The sequence below is a fragment of the Anomaloglossus baeobatrachus genome, chromosome 1 (assembly GCF_048569485.1).
Source record: "Anomaloglossus baeobatrachus isolate aAnoBae1 chromosome 1, aAnoBae1.hap1, whole genome shotgun sequence".
NCBI lineage: Eukaryota > Metazoa > Chordata > Amphibia > Anura > Aromobatidae > Anomaloglossus > Anomaloglossus baeobatrachus.
This window is the reverse complement of record NC_134353.1, coordinates 337,300,554-337,321,155: the sequence shown is the minus strand read 5'-3', so window position 1 is coordinate 337,321,155 and position 20,602 is coordinate 337,300,554. Positions and strand designations below refer to the sequence as shown.

The 20,602-nt window shown below is 39.3% G+C and overlaps 2 protein-coding genes across 3 annotated transcripts in view; one reads left to right on the top strand and one right to left on the bottom strand.

Annotated features, from left to right (window-relative positions):
- Positions 1 to 7,882, bottom strand: part of SLC26A1 (solute carrier family 26 member 1) — a 48,315-nt gene extending 40,433 nt beyond the window's left edge. The window contains exon 1 of the mRNA XM_075352212.1: positions 7,686 to 7,882. The gene's annotated coding sequence lies outside the window, so the exon portion shown is untranslated. The remainder of the gene's footprint in view (positions 1 to 7,685) is intronic.
- Positions 1 to 20,602, top strand: part of IDUA (alpha-L-iduronidase) — a 135,970-nt gene that overhangs the window by 49,808 nt on the left and 65,560 nt on the right. For both annotated transcript variants that reach the window (XM_075352230.1, XM_075352223.1), the window contains exon 3: positions 20,512 to 20,594. In XM_075352230.1, coding sequence (XP_075208345.1) covers positions 20,512 to 20,594 — 83 coding nt within the window. The remainder of the gene's footprint in view (positions 1 to 20,511; positions 20,595 to 20,602) is intronic.

The following is a 20,602-nucleotide window of genomic DNA, read 5'->3' as shown; positions in this document are numbered from 1 at the left end:
CGCTACAGGTCTCACAAAATTGCAACAAAAGTGCAATTCTCTTTTTTTTGAGAAATTTCAGATTTTTTTTCACCACTTAGGTGAAAGTAAAACTGTACATGTTTGGTATCAACAAACTCGTACTGACTTGGGGAATCACAATACCAGGTCAGTTTTTACCATATAGTGAACATGATAAATAAAAACCCCACAAAAAATCGTGGAATTCCATTTTTTTGCAATTTCACCGCACTTGGAATTTTTTCCCATTTTCCAGTACAATATGTGGTAGAATGAATGGTGTCATTCAAAAGTACAACTCAACCTGCAAAAAATAAGCCCTCATATGGCTATATTGAAAGAAAAGTAAAAAAGTTATGACTCCTCGAAGAAGGGGAGGAAAAACTAAAAAAATTGGTAAATGGCCTCGGGGTGAAGGGGTCAATATTATTCCTAGACCTATTGATTAAAATGTACTTGTTCGGGGAACAAAAAATCTAAAAAATAAAATTACATTGAAAGGGGTTTTTCAATGTAATTTTATTTTTTAGATTTTTTTTTTCAATCTAATATGTCGTTATCTATGCTGTATATTTAAAAAGAATAAAATCAGAAATCTTGCCATTTTTACACTATCCACTAGGCCATAAGCTAGACTCGCACTTTCTGTTCTGTACAGAAAACATTTCAGCAGTGTTATCATCAGAGACACTTAACATGAAAGGCATTACTTCTACACTCATTAGATAATAGCCCCCACCATTCACAATATGTGATGCTACAGACCCCTCTTCTTGTCCTTACCTTTGCCCCGCTCAGTCTATTCCTGACTCAGTCCGTTCCTGCTAATGTCCATGTGCACAGGCAGGAAGTGGGAGTCTAATATTAGTGGCCATTGTGGAAATTGAATTTTACATAGGAATTAAAATATAAATCATTATCAACATTTTTTTTAAAGACTGTCTTAAACATTAGGTCATGTTTTTATGACACATTCATTTTAACACTAGAAGTCCCAGAGAGGGGTCATTTAACATTTCTACCATTGGAACTCTATGGAGCTCGAAATTCCTGAGACTTCTAGTGTTAAAGGGTACATCCGATTTTGACGTCCCTTTGCATAAAAAGTACATAGAGAAGCTTTCACTCTGGTGGTTTACCATGGCCACCTTTGTCATTGTCACCTATTCACTGGAAAAGATGACAGTTAATACTATCCGCAGCTGCACAGAGCTTTACAGATCAAAACCAATTGATAGAAATATGGATTCAGTGAAAGACAGTCATCTTTCTATTGCCCTGATCTTTTGTCTCCATCCAGGTAAATGCCGTTAGCCATATATTTATAAAAGTTTAGTTATGACATTTTCAAAAAAATGGAATCCTGCATCCTATCATTTCTGCACCATGTAATGTTTTTTTGGATTCTTATGAGTAAAGCCAGATATCTTTCCACAAGTCTTCATTTGTTGAAAATGTAATATCTGATTGCCAAGCCTAATAATAATTCCAGAATGTATGTAAACCAAGTGATCTAAGGATCTACATAGATAAGGAGACGGCTGCAGATGAAGATTAGAAACTGTATGGCTGGAATTTTAACCAGTTCGCACAATTTTAAGAGTCTTCTAGGATGTTTATCATAGACCATGGTTCATCATGGAGAGTGGTCATAAAGATAGGATACTATTTGGTGTTTTACTTGGATATAGGATTGTGAAGAATAACAAGGCCATGGCTGGTAAGGTCTGATAAAATTATTGACTGTATTTAAGTATCCGATTTTTAATACAGTAATTAGTACTCTCTGCTTTTGGTATTGATTGAGTGCAGAGTATCTCATATAGTGCATGTGAATTATAGAGGACACAGCACATTTTAAAGTTGGCGCCATCATTTCTAGTTATGTCCCTAATCCTAGCTATTGTCATGGCCGAAAGTGTTATCACCTTTGAAATCGTTCCAGAAAAAAAAGCATTTCAGAAAATTATTACAATTACACATTTTATTAGACACATGTTGATTTCCTTTGTGTGTATTGGAACAACACAAAAAAAACACAGGGAAAAAAGGCAAATTGGACACAATTTCACACAAAATTACAGATATGGACAGGACAAAATTGTTGGCACCCTCAGCTTATTATTTGGTTGCACACACTTTGCAATAAATATCCCTTCCTAGACCCATCAAAAAGCTTCTTACACCTGTCATCTAGAAATTTGGACCACTCTTATTTTGCAACTTCTCCAGGTCTCATATTTAAAGGGTACCGTCTCCCAACAGCAATTTTAAGATCACCCCACAGGTGTTCAATGGAATTTAGAATCGGGATGTAAAGACGCTTTAACAGGTCTGGTTGCTGAATAAAGTGAGTGCGCGTCCATTTCAACTCATCGGGTCATTGGCATATACAAACAAGTATATGCTAATGACTTGAAGAGTCGAAAGGGAAGTGCACTCACTTCATTCAGCAAAAAGACCCATGTTAAACGGCCGTCGTCTGACCAGCTACACTTGATCAATCCCTTTCCTGCCTGGACCAGACTAAAAGAAGTATTTTTACATGGTGAGTGCCACCTTTTCTTTTTGTGTATCAAAATTGATTTTTTGTTTCCCCATCCAGGGAACTTGATCTCCTCCCATAATCAATAACAGTGCTGAGACATTTCTTCTTTTCTCTGTATTTGGATTGTCAAACTTTTTGATTATGTTGCGCACTGTGGACAAAGGAATATCAAGATCTCTGGAGATGGACTTGTAACCTTGAGATTGTTGATATTTTTCAACAAAGTTTGTTCTTTAGCCCTAAGGGGTACTTCTCACATAGCGAGATCACTGCTGAGTCACAGGTTTTGTGATGTACCAGTGACCTCATCAGCGATCTCGCTGTGTGTGACACGAAGCAGCGACCAGGCCCCTGCTGTGAAATCGCTGATCGTTACACACTGTTCTGGTTCATTTTCTGCTCATTGGTCTCCCGCTGTGCAGCACACATTGGCATGTTTGATGGCGGGATACCAACGAGCGGTACGCTGGTAACCAGGGTAAATATCGGGTAACTAAGCAAAGCGCTTTGCTTAGTAACCTGATGTGTACCCTAGCTACGTATACAGTTAGGCAGCGCTGGCAGCCTCTAAGCGGTGTACGCTGGTAACCAGGGTAAATATCGGGTAACCAAGCAAGTTACCCGATATTTACCCTGGTTACCAAGCGCAGCATCGTTACACGAGTCGCTGGTGGTTGGTCGTTGGGAAGAGATGCCTGTTTGACAGCTCACTAGTGACCCTGTAGTGACGTACCAGCGATCCTGACCAGGTTGTATCGTGGTCAGAATCGCTAGTACGTTGTTTAGAGAGACACTACCCTAGCTACGTATACAGGGAGGCAGCGCTGGCAGCCTCTAAGCGGTGTACGCTGGTAACCAGGGTAAATATCGGGTAACCAAGCAAGTTACCTGATATTTACCCTGGTTACCAAGCGCAGCATCGTTACACGAGTCGCTGGTGGTTGGTCGCTGGTCGTTGGGAAGAGATGACTGTTTGACAGCTCACTAGCGACCCTGTAGCGATGTACCAGCGATCCTGACCAGGTTGTATCGTGGTCGGAATCGCTGCTACGTCGTTTAGTGAGACGGTACCCTAAGATAGTTCTCTTCTCCTGTTTCTGTTCTCCATGATTGGTGTGGCACACACAATGCAAATATTGAGTCAACTTCTCCCCTTTTTATCTGTTTTCAGGTGAGATTTTCATTTTGCCCACACATGTTACTTGCCGTAGGTAAGTTTGAACAAGCATCATATATTTGAAACAAAGTTGTTTTCGCACAATTTGGAAAGGTGCCAACAATTATGTTCCTCGCATTTTGGGAGTTTTATGTAAAATTATGTCCAATTTACCTTTTTTCTGTATTCTTTTTGTTGTTCCAATATACACAACGGAAATAAACATGTACATTTCAAAACATGTAATCGCAATATTCCTGAAAGACATTCTTCATTTTCTGCAACAATACTTTTAGGTATGACTATATGTACTGTAATTAAATGAATTTGCAGTTTCTATGTGAAAACATAGCCATGGTCAGGAATTTTTAGCAACTGAAAATATTAGCACTTATTCAGAATTGCAATGCTCCATTTGTGTATCGTTATGTGGTTTCTTCATCCATTTACTATATTTCTACGCTCAGACTCCAGTTACTGTCTATAGATGACAGGAATTTATATAGAGAACCTTGCAAAAGTATTGCATCCCTTGGCTTTTTACCTTTTTTTTGTTACATTACAACCTGTGTTTAAATATTTTTGTAATCCAATTTATGTATGATGCATCAACACTAAATAATATAAGTTGGGGAAGTGAAGTGAGAAAAATACAGGCAAAAATGTAATTTATAGGATAAAAATTGCCATGTCCATATGTATTCACCCCTTTTGCTATGAATCCCGTAGAAATTTCTAGGGCAAGCAATTACCTTCATAAGTCACACGCTTAGTGAAAGGAAATCCACCTGTGTGCAGTGTAAGTGTCCCGTGGTCTGTCATGTATATACACCTTTTGTGAAAGACCACAGAGGCTGCAACACCATTAAACAAGAGGCACCATTAGCCAAACACCATGAAGACCAAGGCGATCTCCAAACAAGTCTGAGACAAAGTTTTTGAAAGTACAAGTCAGGGTTGGGTTCTAAAAAAAATATCACAATCTCTGATGATCCTCCAGAGTACCATCAAATCCATTATCATCAAATGGAAAGAACATGGTACCACAACAAACCTCCAAAAGAGGTCCGCTCTCCAAAACTCTCAGCCTTAATCAAGTATGCAGCATAGAGACCAAAGTTAACCCTGAAAGAGCTGCAGAGTTCCCAAACAGAGACTGGAGTTTCTGTCCATACAACCACAATAAGCTGTGCACTCCATAGAGGTGGCTTTTATGAGAGTGGGCAGAAAAAAAAGCCTTTATGTACAGCCAAAAATTGGAAGGCTTGTTTTAAGTTTGCCAAAACACATGTGGCGGACTCCTCAAATGTATGGCAAATGGGGCTGTGGTCAGACCAAAATGTAAATTTTTGGCCACCAAGGTAAACCCTATATCTGACACAGCTCATCCCTTCAAGAACACCATCCCACAGTGAAACATGGTGGTGGCAGCATCATGCTGTGGGGATGTTTTTCAGCAGCTTGGACGGAAAATTATCCTATTCGAGAGGAAGATGGATGGTGCGAAATACAGGGATATTCGTCAGCAAAACCTGTTTCAGTCTGTCAGTGATTTGAGATTGGGAGGGTGGTTCCAACAAGACAATGACCTAAAGCATACTGATAAAGCAACACTCAAGTGGTTTAAGGGGAAACGTGTAAATATATTGGAGTGGCCGAGTCAAAGCACAGACCTTAATCCAATTGAGAATATATGATCAGACGTGAAGATTGCTGCTCACCAGAGGGAACCATCTAACTTGAAGGAGCTGATGCAGTTTTGCCTTGAGGAATGGGCAAAAATCCAAGTGGCAAAATGTGGAAAGCTCATTGAAACTTATCCAAAGTGACGTGCACCTGTAATTTCCACAAAAGGAGGCTCTACAAAGTACTGTCTTTAGGGGGGTGAATAGTTATGCCCACTGAATTTATCAGTTATTTGTCCTATTTGTTTGCTTCACAATAAAATGAAAACCAAATATTCACAGTTGTAGGCATGTTCTTTACATGAACTGATGCACACCCTCAAAAAAAACCCATGAAATTCAAGGTTGTGAGGTAGCAAAACATGAAAAATGCCAAAGGTGGGAATTGTTTTGCAAAGCACTGTACATGTGATGCTCCAATTTTTTATATGTATCTTCTGATCTATTTCTCAAAGTTGGACAGGGGAACATAGCCAATTGTATGGGGGTTATTGTTTTGTAAAATTTACACAGCCAATATAGCAAGTTAAATATCATTTTAAATGCATTGAGTTACTTCTTCTCCACTAGTTTTGTACTCCATCATGTGAGATACCCTGGGGCTTTCACAATTCAGATAACTGCTTTAGGAAACAGACAACAGGCTTGTTTGCAAACACATACCTACCACTTAAGTGAAAGGTCAATACAAAGTAGATCAGTCAGCTTTCCCTACCCTCTAATTTGTAGTGTAAAGATGATACAATGTCTGTGCAGACAATGAACCACCAAGAAATGTTCAGTGATTTCAGCTTAAAGGGCTTTTTATAATTTTTAAATGTGATAACTGATGAGAATGAAGGGGCCACAGTGCTGTGTTGTCAATTGAATAGGATCAGCTAAGTTTCTTACTCAGCGGTTGACCAGGAGAACTGCTGTGTAGAAAAAAACTAGCACTCCTACCATATAATTCTCAAGATGAATGGTGTTCACAAAGGTCAGACATCCAGCAATCATTGAAGGGGTTGTCCATTACTAGGACAACCCCTTCTGATTCAACATTTCTCCCCCAGGTAAAATAATAAAACCTACATTTACCTCCCTCTCAGTACTGCAGCTCATGTTGGGTTGTGACATTATGTGAGCCCCCTCGTCCAGTCAGCTCCGGCTTCTGTCTTCCCACTTTTGGACCAAACGAGTTAATCAACATTAAGTGTGGCTACTCTCACTTCCTGTTGATTGCTTCTGTGTCAGAAGACAGATGTCGGCACTTATTGGAAGCGCGGCACACGTGATGTTACAACTCCACATGAGCCCCGTATCTACTGGAACCGTGCCGGTACAGGAGGTGAGGATAGGCTTTATTATTTTATCTGAGGGAAATGTGGAATCAGAAGGGTTTGTCATAATAGTGGACAACCCTTTTAAGCGATGGCATAATCTAATGATATACCATCATTTTAAAATCTGGATATACCTTTTTAAAGCTTTGAGATCTGTGAATACAGCTCTTCATTGTAAAAAAAACTAGAGTTCGTATGCAGTAGAAGGCATTGGGAGCCAGCCTGGTTTGCTTGAATAACATGTCTTCTATATACACATGTTCCAAAGAATACCCTGCCAAGCACTCAGGGTAGGGCACTACTCTGGGAATCTTCTCGTTTTTCTCACCATGGTTATAAATGTAGTGTTATTGGAAACACTGCAGGGTTTGAGTGACATATAGATATTGTAACAAGGGAGCCTGCTCCTGTTTTATGATGTCCACGTAATCATAAATCACCTGACAAATTTTGTCTTTTTTGTTTTTACAAATAAAAAACTGTAAAAAGAGGTTCAAAGGTAAACCCATTTTTATATTTCAATCATACAGATACCCCACAGGTGAGATCGTGACGCTTCTGTCTATACACCATGTCCGTGAAGGAAATACCGGCTCTTAGTAATTATCTCTAGATCTACATAACTTTAAGATTAGTTTTTCTTTAAGCTCTATTTATTTTAACATAATGTATTAAATGTTGTTTTAAGTCCTAAAGTCTGATGGACAACTAAATATACCAATTTATTACAGAGACAAGAAACGTGTGATTTGCATTCTCAACAAAATGTTTTTCACGGGGCCATACTTAATAAAAGAAATATTACCCATGTTTTACCTAGTTTATAATAAAATCTCTGCCTCTTAATTGCACAACTTAATCTCCCAATATTTCTAAATTTGCCAACAATTCCCAAATCAGGAAATATATTGTATCATGAAAAGAGAAAACTTAAAACTCTATAATTGTGGCACATTGTACACTTGATATCTTACCTTACGGAATTCCTTCTGGGTGGTAAAACTAGTGATACATGTAACTTATTAGGACGGAATACAACTCGTCATTTCCGAGGGGTATTACTCCTTGTTGGTTCAGAAGAACAAACTAAAAGACTGCGCATATCACATATGTAATAAAGTATGAAGAAGTTCAAAGTACACAGGTTGGTTTAGGTCTGTTCAATGACAGGCAGACGTGCAAACGAATGTACAGTTTACGAAGGAGCTGCATTTAAATAGGACGTGAGATTGCTTATTAACTGTTCACAGGATGAAAATTGTGCTGAGGCAAACTCATAACTTTCCTGAACTTTGAGTTCATTCCTTAAGAGCTAGTTTCCGTCTCGTTAGACCTTGGAGGACTGGGTCTGTGCCCTGAAGTTTCACCCGACTATCTGTTTTATCCAGTGGTCATATATTAATTCTTCACTTTCATATTAAGATTTAAAGGCTTGTGAAACTTGTACTAATACTGTACAAAGATAACAGTTATGCCACAAATCACAACACACGGTAAAACATTTATTACAGCGTGATATGCAATAACTCATTGTCGTGATTTTTATTAAAAGTTCCCTTTAACTTACAGATTAAGTTTGACACTAATTATTATCGAGTGGTTATGTTGTAAACTGGGTACGTGGCTGCCACATATATCTGTATATCTTTTCCTGAGGGTAGAAAACATGAAATTTAGGATCTGCAAGCATGGCTGAGCTTATTCCTTCTAGTAAAGCAAAGCGGGAACGTTTCAGACCACTTTAATTATTAGAAAATAATAGTAGAGGAAATCTGCCAACAGATATCTAATGTGAATGTATATGTAGGGTTTTAAAAGGACAGGTCATCATTTTGTTCTTCCCATTGCAAACTGGTGCATAATTCAATTCAACCATGTAGTCGAATGAAACAAACACTGAAAGTAGTATGTGACGTACCGGAGACCTCAGTGACCTTTCACAAGTCAGTATGTAAAATATCTCATCTATTATGGTTAGTAGATGTATCCGGAAGCAATAACAGGTCCTTAATGAAGCAGTAGATGACACAGAGTGAGTTTGCCAAGTGCTGAAACGTATGACACTTTTTTCCTTTAGGATTTCTCTGCTTTCTCCATATTGTAAAAGGTATCTCCAAGTTTCAGTCAATACAGTTGAGTAGATAACATTCATGAAGATAAAGAATTAACCATAGGTAAATTTTTTTCTATATGTGCTGAAGGTATCCATCTGAGGTCACTTTAGGAGACTAATGTTATCTTTTTCCGGAATTTAGGTGAGCCATAAATACATGTCAATAGACAAAGAATGCGAGCTGCAGATTGCTTTATCTTATATGTTGCTTAATACCTTGCTGTCTGAATATAAGTCTCATAAGAAGACCATATTGTGGTGTTGGGAAATGACTACATTGTAAAGCTTCATTTTGACTTGCACATATGTATGTGATTTTTTACTGTCTTGACGGATTTGTGCAGAAGTATCCTAATGCAGGGCAAGTAATGATAGCCATCATTTAACTGTCACACAGAGTTTTGCTCAAAACTCGCCGAGTGTCATGGCGGCGAGTTAGATGCTGTTCACACTACAGATTCTGACACTCCACACTATGGTTTCGCTGGGGTGTCTAAGGTACACAGGCACGCTGGGGCGTCGACCAGCTGTGTGCTCATTAATGGTCAGGTTAAAAGGAGTTAACTTTTGCTAGCTGGCTGTTGTTGGAAATCACATTAAGCCCACCTTTTTAAGATAGTGGAATCTGTCTTCCCACATCGACTATAGTTTATTGCTCTGTTGGTCTGTGTGCTGTTCCGTCCCAGTTCTCCTGGTGATTATATTGCATGGTGCTTGGAGTTATTGTGAAATTCTCTTGTCGTCTTGTTGTTTCCTCCCTGCTCATATTTTCCGCCTTACCTCTTATTGTCTTATACCTTTGTGTGAGTATGCTGTTAGAGTTTAGTTTTTTCCTGTTTGTCTATCTTTGTTGGTTTTATCAAACTCCTGTCCAGGCCCTCCCCAGGGGTAGGGACGGGGGTATAAGCTCAGGGTTGGTCAAAAGCAGGGTCAGGTAGGCGGCTCAGACATTCTCACCTTCAGAGGTAACTCTGAAATAAGAGATAGCAAGGGTCCCCTAGTCTAAGGGCCAGTCTAGGAGTCCCGGTCCCCTGCGCACCCTGATCACCATGACATTAACCTACAGTAAAATCATACCTTATTTAACTATTTAAAATTTTTCCTTGCCCTTTGTGGACTTATACCGTTCCTTTCTATACACTGCTCTTTTCTTTCTTTATATGCCATTACGTAATGTCAGTGAATATTAATGTATTACTGTACTGTACTTGTGTACTTGGGACTTACATCAGTTTACTGTCTGTTACTTATTTTTAGCTACTACAGTCATATGAAAAAGTTTCGGCACCCCTATTAATGTTAACCTTTTTTCTTTATAACAATTTGGGTTTTTCCAACAGCTATTTCAGTTTCATATATCTAATAATTGATGGACTGAGTAATATTTCTGGATTGAAATGAGGTTTATTGTACTAACAGAAAATGTGCAATCTGCATTTGACCGGTGCAAAAGTATGGGCACCTCAACATAAAAGTGACATTAATATTTTGTAGATCCTCCTTTTGCAAAAATAACAGCCTCTAGTCGTTTCCTGTAGCTTTTAATGAGTTCCTGGATCCTGGATGAAGGTATATTTGACCATTCCTGTTTACAAAACAATTCCAGTTCAGTTAAGTTTGATGGTCGCCGAGCATGGACAGCACGCTTCAAATCATCCCACAGATTTTCAATGATATTCAGGTCTGGGGACTGGGATGGCCATTCCAGAACATTGTAATTGTTCCTCTGCATGAATGCCTGAGTAGATTTGGAGCGGTGTTTTGGATCATTGTCTTGCTGAAATATCCATACCCTGCGTAACTTCAACTTTGTCACTGATTCTTGTACATTATTGTCATGAATCTGCTGATACTGAGTTGAATCCATGCGACCCTCAACTTTTACAAGATTCCCGGTGGCGGCATTGGCCACACAGCCCCAAAGCATGATGGAACCTCCACCAAATTTTACTGTGGGTAGCAAGTGCTTTTCTTGGAATGCCGTGTTTTTTTGCCTCCATGCATAACGCCTTTTTGTATGACCAAACAACTCAATCTTTGTTTCATCAGTCCACAGGACCTTCTTCCAAAATGTAACTGGCTTGTCCAAATGTGCTTTTGCATACCTCAGGCGACTCTGTTTGTGGCGTGCTTGCAGAAACGGCTTCTTTCGCATCACTCTCCCATACAGCTTCTCCTTGTGCAACGTGCGCTGTATTGTTGACCGATGTACATTGACACCATTTGCAGCAAGATGATGCTGCAGGTCTTTGGAGGTGGTCTGTGGATTGTCCTAGACTGTTCTCACCATTCTTCTTCTCTGCCTTTCTGATATTTTTCTTGGCCTGCCACTTCTGGGCTTAACAAGAACTGTACCTGTGTTCTTCCATTTCCTTACTATGTTCCTCACAGTGGAAACTGACAGTTTAAATCGCTGAGACAACTTTTTGTATCCTTCCCCTGAACAACTATGTTGAATAATCTTTGTTTTCAGATCATTTGAGAGTTGTTTTGAGGAGCCCATGATGCCACTCTTCATGGGAGATTCAAATAGGAGAACAACTTGCAAGTGGCCACCTTAAATACCTTTTCTCATGATTGGATACACCTGCCTATGAAGTTCAAAGCTCATTGAGGTTACAAAACCAATTTAGTGCTTTAGTAAGTCAGTAAAAAGTAGTTAGGAGTGTTCAAATCAAGAAATTGATAAGGGTGCCCATACTTTTGCACAGGTCAAATCTTGTTTAAATGCGGATTGCACATTTTCTATTAGTACAATAAACCTCATTTCAATCCACAAATATTACTCAGTTTATCAGGTATTAGATATATGAAACTGAAATAGATGTTGCAAAAACCCAAATTGTTATAAAGAAAAAAGGTTAACATTAATAGGGGTGCCCAAACGTTTACATATGACTGTATATTTGCTGCTGGAATTAGCTTGAAATTTAAACCTGCTAAATTGAAAATTCATAACATTTTTCAAAGTAACTTGCTAACCAGGGCTTCATTTTGGTGGAGTCAGAGATGGAGTCCGACTCCTAAAAGATATAATAAATTGGGTACAGAGGTGCAGTGCAGTATCTGATGAATATTGTTTCATAAGAATTTGGGAAAGCTATGAAGTAAGTAGTGATGTTACCAATTTACTATAGTAAATTTATCACACATATGAGTCATGTAAAGTTGAAACCAGAAGTTTCCCTCCGCTCTCTATAAAGACACATGCAGGTTTTTCTCACTATCTGACATGAAATGAGAATAAACCTTTCCCATTTTAGGTCAATTAGGAACCAAAATTATTTTTATTTGCCTAATGCCAGAATAATGAGAGAGAATGTTTTAAGGCATTTTTATTACTTTCTGCAAAGTCAAACGTTTACATACACTATGGGTACACTGCCTTTAAAAAATATGGAACAGCCCATATGATGATGTAATGTCTTTGGAAGCTTCTGATAGGTTTATTGGCAACATCTGAGTTAATTAGAGACACCAACACACTGCTTTTTTTGTGTAGCATCATGGGAAAGTCAAAAGAAATCAGACAAGATCTCAGGAAGAGAATTGGGGATATGATGATCCAGTACCAGTATTCCCCGCTCCAGAGTTTTCCAGACCCGGCCTTTTCATGTCAGGAGTTAACTCCCATCAGCCTTGTTCTGGTTTCAGGAGACACTATATCTGGTCGCTGCACCAGCATTCCAGTGCTGGTTATAATTTTACTCTGCAGATTGTAACTGGCTCTGTTGAGATTTCATGTTTGATCTGACTCCTTATTACCATGCCCTGACCTATACCCTTCCCCATTCGTCGGTCTGTCCCAGTTCCTGACTTCCGGCTCCTGGCAGTTGTTTACCCATCCTGGTACATCCTCCTTCCCGTGTTTGTATCTCCTCACCCTCCGGTCTTGTCTTCTGTTCCCTGTGCCCTTTGTTTTTCCCTATGTATACCTGGTCTCCCGGCATCCGACCTAGGTTCTGTTTTCTGACTTGATCTTGATCTTCCCTTTGCAATGATATTATAATGGCCAAAATAGCTATATCCAATAAAGGATCAAGATTCTAAGATGACAGGTCTTAAACCATGACTAACAATAGAGGAATTATTCAGAATTAAATAAACAGAAGGTCACACATATGTACATAAACATTTGCTCAAAAATGGAATGATCTCACCAAAGTCGTCATGATCCATAAGGTAGATCAGGCTTCTCCTATGGTCTGTAGTCCTAATATCGGCCATGTGAGGCAGTGATGGGAGTCCATCAGTATCGCTGTTTGGGACTAATACTGACCCTTTCTTAACCCCTTAGCTCCCGCCCTTACAAGGGCAGTCCACAACTGGTCCTGTTGTGACTGACCCTTGTACTTCATCCAGGTGCCTCGGGAGAACATGACTACCCGCTGTGAGCTTCAGGGAGAGACTGAGTGAGCCGTGCGATCAGCAGTGACGTTGCTCAGGTTAGTTGCGGGCACAGCTGGAGGTTCCCACGGGCCTCCACCTTTGACTGCAGGTATCCTGACTTAAAACATCCTCTCAGCAGTATTCCAGCTTTATTGTTAATTATGTGTTTTCTCATCTGTTAGGGAAAATTGTAATCGTTTACCTTGATGACATTCTCATATATTCACAAGAGTTTTGCGTCTCATTTGGAACATGCCAGACTTGTATTACAAATGATCACAGTGAATAAATTGTACGCTAAGCTAGAAAAATGGGTATTTGCCGTTCATGAACTTCTATTTCTGGGTTACATTAGCTCAGCTGCAGGTTTTTTGGATGGATCCCATTAAATTATAGACTATTTTGAAATGGGACCATTCCGAGAACATCAAAACCCTGCAACATTTTTTAGATTTTGTTAATTATTACCAGAAGCTTTTTAAGAACTTCTCTACTATAGCAAGACTGCTTACTGACATGACTAAGAAAGGTACAGACTTCTCTAGATGGATTTAGGGTTCTTTATATGTTATTGACTGTCTTAAGAAGTGCTTCTCATCCACACCCATATTGATACAGTCGGATGTATCTCAACCTTTGATGGTGGGGGATGATGCGTCAGAGGCGGGGGTGGGAGCTGTATTGTCTCAAGGTCTGTGTCTTGGTAAACTGCGTTCATGCACCTTCTTTTTTAAGAAATAGTCTTCAAGCCGAAGGTAATTACAATATTGTAACATGGAATTATTGCCTTTTAAGTTAGCATTTGAGGAATGTTGACACTTTCTGGAGGGAGCTACTCATCCTGTTACAGTAATCGCGACCATACAAACCTTCTTTACCTTGAGTCAGCTAAATGTCTTACACCGAGACAAGCTCGATTAGTATTTTTTTTTACTAGGTTTTTTTTTTGTTGCTTATTGCCCTGACTCTAAAAACATTAAAGCCAACGATTTGTCCTAGAGTTTCCGGGTGGGGTTGGCAGTGGTAGAACCCTGTGAGGAACCTGTCCCCATTCTTCAAAAGGGAAAGGTGGTGTCAGCGCTCAGTACTGATGTGCAATCTGAGATTGCTAAGGCACCGGGTTCCGGTGACCAAGTTGTTTTTTCCCCTGAATCTTTGTCTTACTTTGTCAGACTATAGATTTCTACAGTGAAGTTACCTATAAATCAGCAGAACAGAGCCTTTATGCCCATACCTTTAGTATATGATGCCTGATCCTGTTGCCCGGTTCTTTTTAAAGATGTCCTTAATTTGTTGAGTACAGTGTAATAAAATAATAGTTGTACTTTGATTTTTTAAACAATTTTAGGCTTTCCCAGCAAAACGCAACTGATTGAATGAACAGGAATATGTATGCATACAAAAAGATATTGCACCACTTCCCATGTCTTATGCTTTATTTAAAATGTGTTAAAAATTGACCACATCTTTGTGTCATACGTTAGGTAAAAGTCCATGTGTGGATGGACATGCATGATTTGACATGTAAAAACAGCTATAGGTTACTTTACATTTTCCTTTACGTATGTATTATACCTCCCACGAGATTGACATACTAAGTGGTAAAAGTTGAGCAGAGAATAGTTTTTTTGTTAACTAAACTATCTTGCGAGCAGCATGACAGAGAGGGGCTACCAGAAAGCACATAGGCTGACTTGTATCTGAAGTAGCATCATTTTTCCCAATATGTACTTTTTAAGGGGATTTTCCATATTGACTGTATATGCCATCAATTTATGATTGGTGTGGTGAAATCTTTGGGAAACACATATTCTTAGAATAAAATGTGTACCTTTCTCCGTTTTTCTACACAGTTGGCGGCTGGCAATGTTTCAGCATGGCCTCATCTTTACGACATGTTGCAACAAATTTTTGATTGCAGGTAGCATCTTTGATAAATTACTGGATAAAATGTAACCATTTTTTCTACATCCACATCTTTTAAAAAGTAGTCTTTATTTTTACTTTTTCCTCCACTTTTACAAACTGACTTGGTGCTAAAGGCCCTGTTACACGCAACGACATCGCTAACGAGATGTTGTTGGGGTCACAGAATTCATGACGTACATCCGGCCTCGTTAGCGACGTTGTTGCGTGTGACACGTATGAGCGACCGCTAACGATGCAAAATACTCACCAAATCGTTGATTGTTGACACATTGTCCATTTCCCAAATATCGTTGCTGGAGGCAGGTTGTTCGTCGTTCCTGAGGCAGCATACATCGCTATGTGTGACACCGCAGGAACGACGAACAACACTGTACCTGCGTCCTCCTGCAACGAGGTGGGCGTGACTTTCATGCGGCTGCTCTCAGCCCCTCCGCTTCTATTGGACACCTGCCGTGTGACGTCACTGTGACGCCACATGAACTGCCCCCTTAGAAAAGAGGCTGTTCGCCAGCCACAGCGACGTTGCTAGTAAGGTAAGTATGTGTGACGGGTACCAGCGATTTTGTACGCCATGGGCAGCGATTTGCCCGTGATGCACAAACGACGGGGGCGGGTGCTTTCACGAGCGACATCGTTAGCGATGTCGCTGCGTGTAAAGCCCCCTTAAGGGTTATAAATTGTAGATCAAATGGTTAATATATTTGTCACATAGCAGGGAGAGGGGGCTATAGTGTTTTGTTATTGTGAATGGTTTTTAGATGTTTATATGACAGTCGTTGCTTTTAGTTGCATTGTATACAGCTGCCAAGTTAGGTGACTTTGTCATTTCAAACATTAAAGAGAACCTGTAAAAAGGATAAGGGTAACCACGCTAATTTTATTGCTGTGTACAGTCATGGCCAAAAGGTTTGAGAATGACACCAAAATTATATTTTCACATGATCTGTTGCCCTCTGGTTTTTAATTGTGTTTGTCTGATGTTTACATCACATACAGAAATATAATTGCAATCATGTTATGAGTACCAAAAGGTTATATTGACAGTTAGAATGAGTTAATGCAGCAAATCAATATTTGCAGTGTTGACCCTTCTTCTTCAGGACCTCTGCAATTCTCCCTGGCATGCTCTCAATCAACTTCTGGATCAAATCCTGACTGATAGCTGTCCATTCTTGCATAAGCACTGCTTGCATTTTGCCAGAATTTTTCGGTTTTTGTTTGTCCACCCGTCTCTTGATGATTGCCCACAAGTTCTCAATGGGATTAAGATCTGGGGAGTTTCCAGGCCATGGACCCAAAATCTCTATGTTTTGTTCCATGAGCCATTTAGTGATCACCTTTGCTTTATGACAAGGTGCTCCATCATGCTGGAAAAGGCATTGTTGGGCGCCAAACTGCTGTTGGACAGTTGGGAGAAGTTGCTCTTGGAGGACATTCTGGTACCATTCTTTATTCATGGCTGTGTTTTTAGGCAAGACTGTGAGTGAGCCAATTCCCTTGGCTGAGAAGCAACCCCACACATGAATCGTTTCAGGATGCTTAACAGTTGGCATGAGACAAGACTGGTGGTAGCGCTCACCTCTTCTTCTCCTAATAAGCTGTTTTCCAGATGTCCCAAACAATCGAAAAGGGGATTCATCTGAGAAAATGACTTTACCCGAGGCCTCAGCAGTCCACTCCCTGTACCTTTTGCAGAATATCAGTCGGTCCCTGATGTTTTTTCTGGAGAGAAGTGGCTTCTTTGCTGCCCTCCTTGAAACCAGGCCTTGCTCAAGCATTCTCCGCCTCACAGTGCGTGCAGAAGCACTCACACCAGTCTGCTGCCATTGCTGAGCTAGCTCGGCACTGCTGGTAGTCCGATCCTGCAGCTGAAACAGTTTTAAGATACGGTCCTGGCGTTTGCTGGTCCTTCTTGGGCGCCCTGGAGCCTTTTTGGCAACAATGGAAGCTCTCTCCTTGAAGTTCTTGATGATGCGATAGATTGTTGACTGAGGTGCAATCTTTGTAGCTGCGACACTCTTCCCTGTTAGGCCATTTTTGTGCAGAGCAATGATGGCTGCACGTGTTTCTTTAGAGATAACCATGGTTAACTGAAGAGAAACAATGATACCAAGCACCAGCCTCCTTTTAAAGTATCCAGTGGTGTCATTCTTACTTAATCATGACTGATTTATCGCTAGCCCTGTCCTCATCAACACCCACACCTGTGTTAATGGAACAATCACTAAAACAATGTTAGCTGCTCCTTTTAAGGCAGGAATGCAATGATGTTGAAATGTGTTTTGGGGGTTAAAGTTCATTTTCTTAGCCAATATTGACTTTGCAAGTAATTGCTGTTAAGCTGATCACTCTTTATGACATTCTGGAGTATATGCAAATTGCCATTAGAAAAACTTAAGCAGTAGACTTTGTAAAAATTAATATTTGTAGCATTCTCAAAACTTTTGGCCATGACTGTAGGGTAGTTAAACACAAATTCACACATACCTACCTGGGTTAAAATGCCTACCTAAAATGCCTACCTGAGCTTTCAATTTTAATGTAAATGAGGCTGCAAGTGCACTCAGGACAATAAATTGTTTGACGTCGAGGTTACAGGGTTTCATGTGAAGAATCAATGTTCCTAATGACATAAGTGACTAAGCAATGCTATAAACATTTACTGTATCGACATGACAAACTAATCTATTAAAAATTCATTTGCTAAAGTCTTATCTGTCATTAATACAAATGCAATAAATAACATAACAGTGTCATTAGTGGAATAAAGGACTGAGAGGCCATTGTGTGTTTTCCCTTATTGATTCCATTCTAATATTGTAAGAAGCATTTGTGATATTTCCATAGAATGAATATGCCTTAAATGTTATCTAAGTGTTTGTTAAAGTACGTTAATCATATATTGGATTGGTAACAACCCACCCAATCTACACAGAGAGATCAAACTATAGATGTCCATAAATGTAGTGATGTGTCTAATAAGGAGAAATTACACAGGTATAAAGTATGGAACATGTTTACTGAAGTTTATTTAATACTTAGTATGAAAACCTTTGTTGGTGATGACAGCTTCAAGATGCTTCCTGTAGGAAGAAACTAGTTGCATGCATTGCTCAGGTGTGATTTTCGTCCATTCTTCCACACAAACACTCTTCAAATCCTGAAGGTTCTGTAAGTTCCTTTTATGAACTCTGAGCTTTAATTCCTTCCATTACTTTTTTTTAGATTCAGGTCAGGTGATTGGCTGGACCATTTTAGCAGCTTTATTTTCCTAAAACTGAATGAGTTTCCTTGCCTGTGTGTTTGGGATCATTGTCTTGCTTAAATATCCAGCCTCATTTCACCTTCATTATCCTGGTAGATGGTAGCAGATTTTTATCAAGAAAGTCTTAGTACATTTGTTCATTCACCTTTCCTTCAAATACATGAAGTTTGAAAGTGTCTTATACTGAAAAACAGCCAAACACCATGATGTTCCCACCTCCACATTTCACTGTTGATATGGTGTTTTTTTGGGGTGACATGCAGTGCCTTTTGGCCTACAAACATAGTGTGTATTACGGAATCCAAACAGTTAAATATTTGTCTCATATGGCCAGACTATATTCTTCCAGTATTTCACAGGCTTGCCAAAATGTTGTTGAGCAAACTTTAACGTGCTTAAGCAAGCTTTTTACTTAGCAGTGGAGTTTTTTGTGTTCAGCGTGCATATAGGTCATGGAGGTTGAGTGCATTATCTATTATTTTCTTTGAAACCATTGAACCTGCTGATTCCAGGTTTTTCTGTAGCTCTCCACAGGTGATTCTTGGCTCTTGGACAACTCTTCTGATAATTCGTTTTACTCCTCTGTCTGAAATCTTGTGGGGAGCACCTGGTCGTTGTCTGTTTATGGGGAAATTATGTTCTTCCTGCTAACTTCCTGTTAATAGCCCCAACAGGTCTCAATAAAACCTTCAGTAGTTTAGAAATTCTTGTGCAACCAATGTCATCAGTATGTTTTCCAACAATAAGGTCGCAAAGTTCTTAAAAAAGCTCACTGGTTTTACCCATCACGAAATGTCTTGTGAGACACCTTTTTATAGGATATAAATTAAAACAGCTAATATTATTTTTTAGAAAGTGGCAGGATTGCTTTCTAATTACTGATAGATTTCAGCTGGTTTCATGACTTTCCATGGCTTTTTGCACTTCTTTTTCCCTGTGTAATTTCACATTATTACATATAACTTAATTTATTGACATCTGTGGTTTGAATTTTTTTTTTGCCTTTGTGGATTAGATGGGTTATTACTGACATCTGGTGAGAAATTCATGTTAATAGCACCTTTAGAAATATATTTACTTAGAAATTGGTGACGTTTGCAATCCTTATTTTAGCTACTGTACATACCCATCTACTGTTATCTGTGCATACTGTAAGCCCATGTTCACACAGGGCGTTTTTGTTGTGTTTTTGGTACTTTTTTGCAAACAAAACCTGATCTCTCGGCAATAAAGAAGCTGTGTTTTTAGCTGCTTTTTTGTGGAGTGTTTGCCTTCTTTAACAAAGCTGCATTTTTTTCACTCTTTGTTTTCAATGATGAAAAAGAGCAACAAAAACTTTGAAAAAATTGACATGCTGCTTTTTTAAAAAACGCAGCATTTTGACTTTTAAGTCAGGAAAAAATGCAGGCGTGTGTCTGTGTGCGCATGAGATTTCTGACATATTAGGGGTTTTGCTGGTACATCTTTTTATTAGCATGTGTTTGCATAAAGCCAGTGAAAAAACAATGCAAAAAAATGCACCAAAACGCTCAACATAGCCTTAAAGGAAAAACACCACCTCTACATATTATAGGTGATAACTGCCACTGAGATTCTTATTAATATGGGATATAAGTTTCACAATGATACAGCTATAAGCCATTTTTACATGTATCACCTGTTGTTTTGAGTTACTGATATATTAGATGTCCATATTAGCTATCACTGTCTTATGTCAATCATGCTCTCAAAATTACTTTTGTCTCCACATAGTAAAAAGGCTATGATTTAGATGTCATGCCCAAAGCTTGTCTATGCAGACCTCACTCTTCTCCGTCTTCAGCAGCACTTCCCTTAATAACAAAAGTACCATTATACTGCATAAAATATCCTCCCACACACTGTCTCCATAATGTCCCCCCCACACTGCCCCTCTCTATTCTGCCCACACTGCCCCTCTCCATACCACATAGCCTCTGTCCCATTTCCATACATTTGCCATAATCACCTTTATATCAACTCCTTGTAAGTTGTACTTTATGAACTTCCCTGACTGCCTTTTAGTAGATATTTCCTGATAATTGACAGAACTTCAAAAACTAATTCAGAATTTTTCCTTCCTCAGAGTTCTTAATGGAACCGCACATTACAACTTTGCTCAGCTAGATGAATTTATGGATCTTCTAATGAAAAATGGATTGGTGCCAGGTATGAAA